Consider the following 14,580-nt stretch of genomic DNA (forward strand, 5'->3'; position numbering starts at 1 on the left):
TTTCCCTGAATGTTGAGTAATGTACCAATCAAGCTATCACACACATTCTTTTCTACATGCATCACATCTATGCAATGTCGAACATCTAACTTTGACCAATATGGAAGATCAAAGAATATTGATTTCTTCTTCCAAGGGGTCGTTACAGATGACTTCTTCGATGTTTTCCCAAATACATGATGTATTTTATTAACTTTTTGAAGAACTTCAAGGCCAGTAAGTGGATTTGGTGCTTCGTCCCTCTCTTGATCTCCATTGAATGCTTTTTTTAACCTTCGATATGGATGATTACGTTTTAGAAATCTCCGATGACGCAGATACACCGTCTTTCTTCCATGTTTCAATTGATGAGCTGCAGTGTTTTCTTCACATATAGGACACGCTTTATGACCCTTGACACTGTATCCTGACAAATTACCATAAGCAGGAAAGTCATTAATGGTGCAAAATAACATTGCACGCATCATAAAAGTCTCTGAAGCGAATGCATCAAATATTTCAACCCCGTCAACCCACAAAACCTTCAAGTCTTCAACTAGTGGGCTTAGATAAACATCTATGTCATTTCCAGGCTGCTTTGGACCAGATATCATCATAGACAACATCATGTACTTCCTCTTCATGCACAATGCAGGAGATAAGTTGTAAATTATCAATATAACTGGCCAACAACTGTGATTGGTACTCAGATTACCAAATGGGTTCATTCCATCAGTGGCTAAACCAAGCCTAAGATTTCTACACTCTTTACCAAATTCGGGGAATTGTCGATCAATATTTTTCCATTGCTTTGAATCAGCTGGATGACGAAGCAGCCCGTCAATTTTTCTCTCATCTGCATGCCATCTAAGGTTTTTAGCATCTTTGGGATTCGCAAACAAACGCTTCAGTCTGGGCACTATTGGAAGGTACCAAACTACTTTCAAAGCAGATCCATTTTTTTCTATCTGACCATTATCTTCAGTATTGTTTTTTGACTTGTATCGTGATAAGCCACATTTTGGACACTTTGTCAAAAATTCAAACTCTTTCCTATACAAAATGCAGTCATTAGGACAAGCATGTATCCTTTTATACTCCATACCCATTGGACAAAGAATTTTCTTTGCATCATAATTACGAGTGGGCAGTGTATTTCCATCTGGCAACATTTCATTCAACAACGTCAACAGTTCTGTAAAACTCTTATCAGTCCATCCATTGCTCGCCTTCAAATTCATGAGCCTTAACACCGCTGACAAACGTGTGAACTTAGTTGAACCGACATACAAAGGTGTTTCTGCATCAGTCGACATCGTCTCATACACATGAGCTTTGGCAAAATTTTCTGCTCCAACATCGCGGATCATGTCCTCCAATTTGTCTTCATCCGGTCGATCTTCTTCCATGGTGGAATCAGTAACATTTACACTTTGAGAGTCAGTGGGAAAATCCATTTCTTCGCCGTGCCAGATCCATGTTGTATAGCATCTTAGAAAACCATCACATATAAGATGTTCTCTAATTTGAGTTGCGTTCAACTTTCTCCCATTCAAACAGTTCACACAAGGACATCTAAATTTCACTTCATTATCAGTTCTCCCCTCATTACGTTGCGCAAATTGTATAAATTCCTCTACCCCTCTCTCGTACTCAACACTAATGCGTGGTAAATTAATCCAATTTCGATCCATACGTAAATATTCTACAAAATTACAATCATACAATTATACAATATATTCAACATACAATCAATTCAATCATACAATCAAACAATTAATAAACTATAACAATTTCATGCACTATCAAAATTAAAGCAAAAATTATACCATAATACATTACCAAAACTATAGAAACTTCATACATTACCAAAACTATAGCATTATGCAAAAATTAATGAAAAAATCACGTTAAAAATGCAAATGGACATAAATACCTGGAAGAGGAACGGCGGCGGAGAGGGTGAAAAACGCAACACAACGGCGGCGGCGGCGGAGAGGGTGAAAAACGCAAGGAAATCACGATTTTGATCGGCTAAAACTCGTTTTTATCGTCAAAAACGAATAATGACCGAACAATTTTGAGTTTAAACGGTTAAAAATGCAAAATCTGAGATGAAGGGTGGTTCGGAGGAAGAAGAAACGCGAAAACAGAGAGAACGCGCGAGGAAGACGATGCACTGTTCCAAGTTTTGTTTTTTAACTCTGAACAGGGGAATCTACCGCGGTTCACTACTTAACCGCGGTATAAAAGGGTTATATGCCGCGGTTTAACCCCCAACCGCGGCATATACTAATTTAAAAAATTATCAGAAATGGCATTTTTGAAATTATTTTCAAACTATATGCCGCGGTTCAGCGGGCAACCGCGGCATATACCTCGAAATATTTCAAATAAATATTAAATTAATTTCATATAGGCGAATATGCCGCGGTTCCCTGGGGAACCGCGGCATATACCCCTGAAACGTGTTCAGCACAACTGTCTCCCCAACTGCCTTTCAGAGAATTTCAGAAGTTACAGGGGGTATATGCCGCGGTTCTCTGGGGAACCGCGGCATATACCCCCTGTAACTTCTGAAATTCTCTGACTAGCAGAGAAGTTAAGACGTTACAGGGGGTATATGCCGCGGTTCCCCAGGGAACCGCGGCATATACCCCCTGTAACTTTTCAAATTCACTGACCCAGTCAGCACCTGCAATAAATTGGCAGGGTATATGCCGCGGTTCTCTGCACAACCGCGGCATATACTCTGTTATTTAATTTTTTATTCATACGTGGCGTCAAAGGCAAAGTTTGACTGGGGTATATGCCGCGGTTCTACTGGGAACCGCGGCATATATGTTCGTTTTATTTACAAAACTGCCACCGCGCACCATTATGCTGCGGTTTTCGTTGAACCGTGGCATAATGTGCGCTGTAAAAACCCGATTTTTTACTAGTGTAGTGAAGGAAAAATAGTACATCATTGTTTATTTTTCCAATCTAATATTGTTCATCATATATTTTATTTCTCTCTTATGTAAACTTGCATCATTAAGACAATAAATTTCAATATTGTGGATCAATTGCTCAAAAGTTTCATTGGCAAAGACTTTATAAATAGATTTGCCATATTTTTCACATAACGAATCTTTTGAATCTCTATACTATCCTTTCAATTGAACAATGCTATATTGTCTTCATATAAGGTTGTTGATTCCATTTTTTTAGGATATACTACAAGTTTGTTGCACATGTCAAATTATTGATCTTAACAAAAAACATTCCCAACTTATCTCATTAACGGTAAAATTCTGCATAATTTGATGACTTTGTTGTTATGGTTTGTTTCACAGACTACCATGAAATTATTGTGTCACCATATGTGAACAAATATTTGGTTTGTAATCAACCACTATAAGGATATGTAAATAACATGTACTTTTAAGGTAACAAAGCTTATGTTTTACTTCAGTTCAATGTCTTCTTATAAATAACCTTGAGCAACTAAGCTTATTTTGTATTTAACAATTAACCATTGTGAGGATATCATAAATAACCTGCCTACTCCAATTTGCTGACATAATCCGTTGCAAAAGAATATATTCATTATTGTAGGAAGAAGGTAAAGGACCAACAAAGTAAATTCCCAACAATTGAACACCTTAACTTCTAAAATGGTTTGCAGTGAAATCTCATGTCTTCGAGAAATGGTTCCATCCCTCTAGCACTTGGCACAACTCTTAGAATGAGCATATGAATCCTCAAGCAAAGTAGGCTAGTAAAATCCAGATTGAAGTACCTTGGCGATCGTTCTTTCACCATTAAAGTGTCCATCATATGGTGAATTATGACAATGCCGTAGGATACCGACAACTTCCTCTACAGTGAAACACCACCTCAAAAGATTGTCAGCACCAAGCTTGACCAAGAAAGGATCATCCCAAATAAATTGCTTATCCTTATTTAATAATTTCTTTTTTCGATGCCATGAAAGAATACCCGCATCTTTGAAATTGGTCATGTCAACAAACCATGGTCGATGTTGTATGAGCATCAGACTTTCATCACAAAATTCCTCGTGAATCTCTCCCTCCTTGCTTGTGATTTCTTCATTGAAAAGACGAAAAAGATGATATATGGTAACATTCTCACTCACTTTCTTGTATCTGATCTCTAAATCAAACTCTTGGAGTAAGAGAAACCATCATATCAACCGTGGATTTAAATGGCAGCATCATCGATGTAAATGATAACTTTAGACCCAATGAGATAGGGTCTAAACTTCTCCAACGAATAAACAATTGCCAAAATTTCATTCTCTATTATGGCATAATTAAGGTGAGAGCCATTCAAGACCTTGCTTGCATAACGTATGACATGAAAAACCTTTTCATATCTTTGACAAAAACAGCCCCAATGGCATAATCATTGGCATCGCACATAAACTCAAAGTCTTGATTCCAATTTGGTGTAATGACAATCGGGGCAGAAATCAATTTCTCCTTCAAACTGTTGAAAGCTTGCAAGCATTCTTCATCAAACTCAAAAGGAGTGTCTTTAACTAAGAGAGTACAAAGGAGTTTAAATATCTTGGAAAAATCTTTGATGAATTGTGTATAAAACCCAACATGTCCAAGAAAGCTTCCAACATCCTTCATATTGGTTGGAGGTGGCAATTTTTCTATCACATCCACCTTAGCATGATCCATTATTATCCTCTTGGATGAAATCTTATGGCTCAATACAATACCTTTGCGAACCTTAAGGTGTCATTTCTCCCAATTCAACACAAGGTTCATGTCCACACATCTCTTTAACACCACATCCAAGTTCTTCAGACAAAGATAAAAAAATGTTCCAAAAACTAAGAAGTCATCCATGAACACTTTTATACACTTCTCAACCAAATTAGAAAAAATAGCAAAGCACACATTGTTGGAAGGTAGTGGGGGCATTACAAAAACAAAAAATGCCTCGTTCAATATGCAAACACACCACAAGGGCAAGTAAAGGCAATCTTATCTTGATCTTCATGATTAACCACTATTTGATTATAACCGGAATAATCATCCAGAAAACAACAGTAGGATTCACTTACTAACCTTTCCAACATTTGATCCATAAAAGGAAGAGGAAAGTGATCATTCTGGGTGGCTTAATTAAGTTTCCTATAATTAATCCACACCTTCCATCTAGTGATTGTCTTAGTTGTATCAACTCATTCTTCTCATTTCCAATGACATTCATCCCTCCTTTCTTTGGAACAACATGCATAAAATTAACCTAAGCACGATCTAAGATAGGATACATCATCCCTTTCGCAAGAAACTTCAACACCTCTTTTCTTCATGATAGGATTCAATATCTTGTGGTTGTGCTATGGGTTTGAAATCTTTCTCCAGCATGATCTTATACATGCAATAGGTTGGACTTATTCCTGTCAAATCGTATATGTTCCAACCAGTTGCTTCGTGATTTGTTTAACCTCCCAATTTTGGGAGTCACTTTAAGCGTATCAAAATCGACATTTTCGTAAAGACAAAATTAGAATTTCAAAAGAACTGAATTTCATTAGAACTTTAAATCTAAAATATCCATAACTCAAGTTCAAATAAAGTGTCAATTACATTTGATAAAATTTATTTCATGAACTAAAACATTAATGACTCTTTTATGCTCCCAATTGCTAGCCCTTTTCTTGTCAATTATTTCATTTTGTCAGCGTTAGCTTTCCTGTCTGCTCCCGTACACATCATACGATCATCGTAGTAACAACAAGAACAAGAAGTATTGGTGAGCTATTGAATAAACACAAAGCATATATCCTTTAAAAATACAATAATCAAAGCATCTTAACCAATAATATTCACATAATAACTTACTCTCAGTGGTCTAAAGTTGCACAGAATAAGATTTCTTAAAACCAATACCCGTAATTTATGTCACACAAAGTAATCATTGTCACACAAACTAAGGCTTCTACTTCCATTCACATAGATATAAGATGACTTAAACATTTCAGGGTATGCAACTAGCAATCTAAACCACCACTTGAATACATCAAGAACATCACATCAACATCACATAATCATTTTTTTTTCAAGAACATCACATCAACATCATATAATCTTTTTTTTTTCAAGAACACGTTTGAATATCTAACAACATCAAGAATCACAAGTTTCTTCAGATTAATCACAAGATACATGCACACAACCACAATACTTTATACCAGTTATCTCATTACAACCATCATTAACCAAGTGCTTTAGCCTTTAAAACCACTTATCCTCATAATCATTAAATAACCACATACCACTAAAACAGCAAGCAATTCATCAAAAACAGAAGTTTGCAAAACCTAGGTCTCGCTTAGCGAGAACTTCCCTACACCCACGTGCCACCGCCTAACAATGATGAATAGAGTTCAATGCTCACATCAGACTCCATTTTACGAAATTACCTCCCTTATGGTTCCTAGAAACATCTCACAACTCTTTGGACACTTTAGGCATATAAAACCCATAGAAACATCATAAAATAATAACCAAAACACTAGATTAGCTACAAAACATTCTAGATTCAATGATCAAACTCACATAAACTTATACATAACAAGTTATGCTCTTTCTAAAAGCACGTCAACATAATACTACACATAATTTATTTTTCTAAGTATGGACACACAACTTCCACTCATGTTTAGAAAGTTCCAGTAAAAAAATATAACATACTCAACCTTTCTAGTTATTCATTCATCAAAAACATTCACCATCTAATTCATAATGATAGTGTATACACTTAAAATCTCAAACTAGATTACACACTCCAACTCATTGGTGATGATATTATATATATATATATATATATATATATATATATATATATATATATATATATATATATATATATATATTGTAAGAAATGTTAGGCCTATTTCTCTTACTAGGGGTGAATTGGTTTTTAATGAAAATACTTTCTTTGACTATCTTTTTGGAAATCTTTAGAGTGATCTTTAACACACAAGACAATAAAAACAATAATGCAGTAAAAGAGTTTAAGCGATAGAAAAACCAACATAGATTTTTACATTGATTCGGCCAAGCCTACATCCAGTCTTCTTCAACAAACTTATTGTATATTTTGTATCTTGTTTTGAAACAACGCACAAGACAATTATTGATAAGATTTTCACAATACTGACGTATTTTAATCGATTACGAAATTAATGTAATCGGTTATGCTTTTAACAGTGCTATGCCAAATTTACATTAAAACAGATTAAGCAATTAATGTAATCAGTTGCACATATATTGTAAGTCAAAACATTTGAAAATATGACTGTTATGATAGTTAAGACTTAACATGAAAACAGTTTTCAATGTGTACCAGAATTAACCGATTAAGTAAATTGTGTAATCGGTTAAGTATTACACTTAAGTAATTTTGAAAACTTTTTCTTCTCAAAACACATCACAACACTCAGCAAATAGATGTTGGCAAAGGCACGAGTTTTAATCGATTATGCATATCATGTAATCGATTAAAACTTGTAGTTTGCTACAGTTAAGCATTTGGCTTAAGGATTTTCTAAATGTGTTTAAGGATTCTCTAAGAGAGGTTGGGCCAACTCTTGGTGGAAGGTGGCTAGAGGAGGCAACTTGGGATACTCTAGCCTAGGGTGACCTTAAAAGAGTAGTGTGGCACAAAAATGGCAGCATAACTTTACTATAAATCAAAGGTGATTACATGATGGAGAACACCTCTATTTATAGGCTAAGGTGTCTCAAAATGGGCAGAAACTTTAATCTAAAAGAGCCACCTTGGTTGGCTTGGAGAGCAAGGAGAAACCCTGTCCAATAGGAGGAAGACAAGTGGAAAAAATCCTCTCAAATGAGAGAGTGACATATGGTTGATAACGGTTGAAAATACCGTGATCTGTGATATAGTTTTGATACTAAATGCACCCTTTGTTACTTAGAAACTTGTTTTAACTCATGTTTTTGCTTTAGTTTTTTGAATAAGAGAGTTGAGGTTATACTTGATGATTTTATCACTAAATTCCCTTGATTTTGTAGGCTATTGGAATGATTTGAAGGAAGAGTTAAAGTACCAAATAGTTAGAATGCAGAAAAGTCAACCAAAGTGCAGAAAAGTCAACTAGAGTGCAAAATTTAGTGTTGTTTCGTGCCTGGGCCCCTTCCAGGGGCGCTGAACGCCAGTTTCATGGGCTTGGACCTGTTTCCTGTTATTTTTATGTTCTATTTAAGGACTTGGACGTCCTAGGGATTGTATCTTTTGATGGCTTGAGCACAGAAACACACTTTTCACACCTTGGGGGTAGATTTTGGGGATGTGACAGCTCTCCTTTTCCTCGAGGGTAGATTTGGGGATGTGACAGCTCTCCTCTTCTCTTTCTAGGGTTTTTCTATCTCTTCCATCCTTTCATTGTTCATCTAGTTTCTCCATGATGATGGGGAACTAAAACTCTATTTGTTGTTGGGGATGATGTAACCTTTGTAAACTCTCATGTATTAAATTGATTCTTGATATTATATGCTTCTTTCTTTAATTGTTAGGATAATTCTTCTGTGCATAATGCTTGCGTTGTTTAACTCATTCTTTAGCATGATGTATGATTTGCATGAGTACCGGAAGGTAGATTACAATTCATGACCTAGAGAATTATTTCCAGAAGCAATATTGCTCAGGAATGGCGGTATGAGTTCTGGTTGTCTTAAGCCTCTGCTCTTCAGAATTAATTATTAGAAATGCTAGGAATTGTATGAACTAATAGTTAAGGATAGACTTTCTTCGCTGATGAATCGGGTTTTAAGTATTTTAGAGAGTGACATTGACATTAATGAAGAAGTAGAATTCGTATATACATGAGAGTAAACTTGGTGAAATCTAAACCCCAACAACATATTCATCTCATATTATCAACTTCATCCATCCATTCTAGTGTTTAACCTCAATTGATCAAATTGCATTCATGTTTATTTTTATTGCAGTTGCATTCAAAACCCCAAAAATTGTTCTTCTTAAGTCTTAATTGGTTAAGCAATTACATAATTGTTTAGTGTCGTGAGTCCTTTGGATACGATACTTGGTCTTACCATTTTATATTACTTGATACGATTCGGTACACTTGTTGGAGTCTTAACAGTGGTCATTACCTATGGAAAAACTCTTCATTCCTAGAGTGACACATGGCCACTAACTAGGAGGAAAACTATCCAATGGGATGCCTCCACATGCCTTGGACTAAATCTTGCTCCATTGTCCTCCAAGCTTAGCTAAAATGTTGACTCCTTGGTCAACACACCCATTTTGGATGTCCAAGCATAGTCAACTTTAAGCCTTGGCTCTTTGTTGACTTGTTTGGCCAAAATCTTATTCCACTTGGCCCAAAATACAAGGCCCAATTGAAATCATATACTACTAGGCCCATAATATGAAGCCCAAATAAAATCTAGACTACTTGGCTCATAATACAAAGCCCAAATAAAATCTAGACTACTTGGCCCAAAATACAAAGCCCAAATAAAATCTAGACTACTTGGCCCAAAATACAAAGCCCAAAAGTATTCTTACTCTAGGTCTCCAACTCTTCATGAATGTGTTAGGTTATGGCTAAGGGTATGCCATCACTTCTTCTAAACTTTCACTAGATTCGTTAGTAGTACTTAAGACATTGTCTTCCCATGCTATAGGTGCACTCTTCTTCTTGTATTTGTTAGCTTCGTTCTTCTTTTCTAGCTTTTGTTTCATTTTGAATATTGGAGAATTTAGCTTGATATGCCCTTATTTTCCAGACTCAAAGAATGATTGAATTGTTCCTTATTCCTATTTCGTATGAGATTTCTTTCAAACAAAATATTTATTGTAAGATCTACTTTTACACTTAAAGAACCTAGAAAACTCTTTTGTCGAAAAGTTTAGCTTTTCATTGTAAGATTTTTCTACATCATTGTCTGCTACAAATTCATCCTTTTTCTTAACAATGTTTTAGTGCAACATTGCATTTTCGATCACTTTCCTCCTCTTCTTTGAGTCTTCCCAACTCTAGATCATATTCTCTTAGTTTTCCAACATTTTTGTGAGATCTTTGAATTCTAAGATAGCAGTTACTTTAGGTTGTCATGTCCTATTTAGACTCTTCAGGATTTTGATATTCAACTCCTCTTTGTCAAAAGACTTCCCAAGAGTCATCCAATGATTCATAACGTGAGTGAACCTCTTATAAACATCATATATGCTTTCACCGGTCTTCATTCAAAACATTTCATATTCTTGAAGGAGGATATTCTTCCTTGCACTTTTTACTTCCTTAGTATCTTCATGAGTGACCTCAAGAACATTCCACATTTCTTTGGACGAGACATACAAAGATATCCTATAAAATTCATCAAGGATTAGTGTAGAGGAAATTATATTTTTAACTCTAAAATCATAATGTGCCCTCTTATTTTCATCAAGAGTCGACAAAGAAAACTCCTTAGGCACATATTTACCATCTACAACCTTAGTGGGTTAATAAGGTCCATTAACAACAATACCCCATACACCTTTATTATTCAAGAAAAATCTTCATTGTTATCTTCAAAAAAGAGTAGTTTTCATTAGCAAACAAAAGATGTCTCTTTGAACCCCTTTAACAAAGGTTTGAGAAATATTAGTCATTTTATTGGATCTAATAGATTATTTTATCATAACTTAGCTTTGATGCCAGTTATTAAAGAAGAAAATAAGTTAAACTCAAACAGAAAGGGAGTGGATTGGTTTTAAGCAAAATGATTTTTCAAATTTTCAAAACATATCATATGTATTCTTATGAATCTTGATGATTTATTTAAAATAAGATACAATATTAAGTACCAAATCAAAAACAAAAAACAAAGACACGAAAACACAAGAGACACAATATTTTTTATTTTGATTCGATTCTATGCAAATCTATATTCAGTTAGCTAGCAACCTGTACTGAATTTCTACTAAAATTAAGATTTAAGAGTCAGATTACAAATACACCTTAATAACCTACACTTTAAACACACAAAAATCTTGAAAGAACCCTTCAAGCATTACACAAAAAATGAAAATACCAAAAACAATTACCTCAAAATTCACCACACAAACTACAAGAGAATAAATAAAATTACAAGGAAAAGAACCAGAAAGATATCACTCGGAAATGGTTTTTACAGACAAAAACACCTATAGCCAATGAACAAACCCTTAATCTTTGATCTTCATGAAAAACTTGATTTCACTAGTATAAGAACTCTTAAAATATCTCTCCCTCGTTCTTCAATTCTTAGAATATCAAAAAGTCCATTTCAAATGAAGGAGGGTGTCAAGATTTTAAAAAAATGGTATAACTGCTTAAATTAATTAATTATTTTAAAAGTCTAATCAATTAATTTGTTTTTTGAAAAATCTAAAAACTGAATGAAACTTATATTAATCAATTAATATTAGATCTAATCAATTAACTATGAGAACCTATTTGGTTCCAATTTTTTCTTTAATCGATTATTATGTTAAGTATCTTGATTATTTATAAAACTCATACCGTTAGTGAAATAATCAATTATATTTAGACTTAATTGATTAATTGTAAAGCAAACACTTTCTCAATTATCCTAACTTAATTTAAATTATGGCAGCTTTTACACATTAATTAAGATTCATTGAAAAGGCTTATTCTTAACTTTTTACACATACTAAGACTCACAAGACACACAAGCTTATAATAATCTATCTAAAGAGAAACACTTATACTAGAACCTTAACATCATCAAAAACTTCAACATCACCGTCTCTTTAAGGCATGTAACAAATTTTAACAGTGATTAAAATATTTTCACATTTAATTTTAAATAAAAGTTTCTTTAAACTTTAATTAATAAATGTAATATTTTGCTTTTTGTGGCAGTACATTTTTTTCCTAAAGGAAGTTATATTTGCAATAATATTTTTCGTGAGTACAATTTCTTAAAAACAAAAGATAAAAGACGTTTTCAAAAATAATATTTCTTTAAAATATTAGTTTTAGAAAAAACATAAACCAAATATGGAAACACTAGTGCGAAAAGAGGCTTTTAAGTCTGTAATTTAAGTCTGTTAAAAAAATGTCAGACTTAAAAAATATGCGGTGACAATTTTGTAAATAAAAGATGCTACTTTAAGTCTGTTAATCTGATAACAGACTTAAATTTATATTTAAAAAGTATACGGTGTCAATTTTGTAAGTAAAAGAAACTATTTTAAGTCTGTTAATTTCATAACAGACTTAAAAATTTTTGTTTTAAGTCTGTTTAAAGAGGAAGAGACTTAAATTTTACAGTGTTTAGATTTATAACATATGCTAATACTAAAATAAAAGTTTAAATTTATCTTTTTAATCTTTTTTATGTTTCAGAGTGCTAAACCCTTCCATTTCTCTCCCTCCCCATCTCTCATGCGGTTTCTCTCCCTTCCCATCTCCACACCAATAATTTGCTTCTCAATCTTTCATCCAGCCGGCAACGACGACCTTTGGCGGAATAGTGCCAACCAACTTTCATGTTCCAGTGTTAAAGGAATGGCTTTTGAAGTTACGATTTTGGGATTGGGGATTTTGATTTGGAGAATTTTGTGTTTTCATTTGGGGGTTAGGGTTTCAACAAGATATTCTTTGCTTATAAATCTCCAAACTATTTGAGTTTTAAAATATAACATATTTCTTATGTAACATCCCAAAATGTAGTATAAACTATAGAAGAGAGTTATTATATACATGATAAGATAGAACAGTTATCTAACTTATAATATAAAGTATTTCCTTTACAGTTATCCAAAAACAACTATAAATTTAAAACTTTATATATACAATAGGATACTCAAAACTATCTACAAGGTTAAACTAAAACTAACTACCCAGCAGCATTACCTCTGTCCAACGCTTGCTCCAGAGACACATCATCTCCCTATGCTCACACCCATAGGATGATCATTGCAAAAGAAAGAATACCAACACATACAAAACACAAGCACACAACAGGGTAAGCTAGTTTAAACAAAGATTAATCATATATTCATTTACTAAGTTTCATACAATCATACATATTCATTCACATCACCTAAACTCTTCATACATGACACTACACTGACTTTGACTATCCGGACTTAGAATGATTGTCGAGCTATGGCGGATAGTGCACTCGTGGTCGCTTTTACTGCTTTGCAAAGCCATTGTCAATGGGTTTCACCCTACCACACTCACGAGGTTAGTCTATACCACGCCTTGGAGCATACTGGAAGCCCCCAAGACTAAGACCTCCTGCTACTCCTCACGACATGGATCAATCCTCTCTACTTGAGAATGAAAGACTATTGGAGTTTCAGGATAACCCCCAAGACTGAGCTCCTGCATTCATTCTAAACATACTTGAATCTCAACAAGAGAATTCACTTTGGATCACAACATAGGGCACCACCATGTAACTCTCCGTGAGGATCATGAAATTACGTCCATCAACCATACTTTGAAATCACATACTTTCACTTTAGAACATAACTCGTGACAATAATCAATTATGTAATGTAAGACAAACTTAAACATACTTTGTATTGCACTCAACAATTCATTTAAATCAACTTAAGACTAAAAGAAAAGAGTGCTAAACATGGACCATTCGCATAGCGCGCACATTCGCAAAGCGAATCCAGAGGTTTCTTGTACAGCGACCCAACTCGCTGTGTGAATCCTCAGACAGAGACACACCCACCCCTCATAACCATTTGCACAACGATTAAACTCGCTATGCAAATAAACTCCTAATTGAATCATACCCTAAACCCCTCGCATAGCGCCTCAAATCGCTATGCGAGAGCACCAGGCAGTGGCTCAGACTCCCTAAACACTCGCAGAGCACACCTATTCGTTATTCAAATAAAATTGGCAATAGTCTCAGACCCCAACCAGTCGCATAGTGCCTCAATTCGCCATACAGATCATCAAACAAAGAGCAACCCTCTCAAACCATTCGCACAGCGCGTCTATTCGTTGTGCGACTGTCCTAGCAAAGAGCATCTCGCCAGGGTGACTCGTTGTGCGAATGGATTCGCACAACGAGTCTGCATAATCTACAAAACGAAAATCTGTAGAATTATGCAACTCAAACCCCAATTACCAATTCTATCTAGTTTTCCCAACTTCTAACACCTCTAGATTGTTTTATATACCTAATTAGACTTGACTAAGTGATTCTAAACCTTCATAACATCAATCTAAAGTGTTTATGGATCAATTCCTACTCTAGAACATTAAATTCATCAACTTAAGGAATCAAATCACCATCTACCACTTTGAGCATGTTTTTGACCATTTTTATGACTCAAAGAAGTCATATTTGACCTGCCCAAACTATCCCAACAAACCAATTGAGCCTTAACTCTTAGTTCTTATTTTCACTACCTCACTTACTCCAAATTGACTTAAAGCAAGCATAAATTACTCTAAACCACAACAAGATGACTCAGTTCACAACCAATTCATATTATCACATTTCTAACTTCTAACACAGTCAATCCCACATTAAACATCATTCAATCAAGTTAAATTTCACA

The 14,580-nt window shown here is 34.5% G+C and overlaps 1 protein-coding gene across 1 annotated transcript; it reads right to left on the reverse strand.

Moving 5' to 3' along the window:
- Window positions 1-3,739: 3,739 nt before the first annotated feature.
- On the reverse strand, window positions 3,740-4,673 carry LOC148196601 (uncharacterized). Its single transcript, XM_088092914.1, has 2 exons — window positions 4,351-4,673; window positions 3,740-4,130 (listed from the first exon to the last, which is right to left on the reverse strand). Exons 1-2 carry the CDS (start codon window positions 4,671-4,673, stop codon window positions 3,740-3,742), a joined length of 714 nt encoding a protein of 237 aa, XP_087949040.1.
- Window positions 4,674-14,580: the final 9,907 nt, after the last annotated feature.

This window comes from Vigna umbellata, chromosome 6 (assembly GCF_029865625.1).
Source record: "Vigna umbellata cultivar VRB3 chromosome 6, Vumbellata_1.0, whole genome shotgun sequence".
Classification (NCBI taxonomy): Eukaryota; Viridiplantae; Streptophyta; class Magnoliopsida; order Fabales; family Fabaceae; genus Vigna; species Vigna umbellata.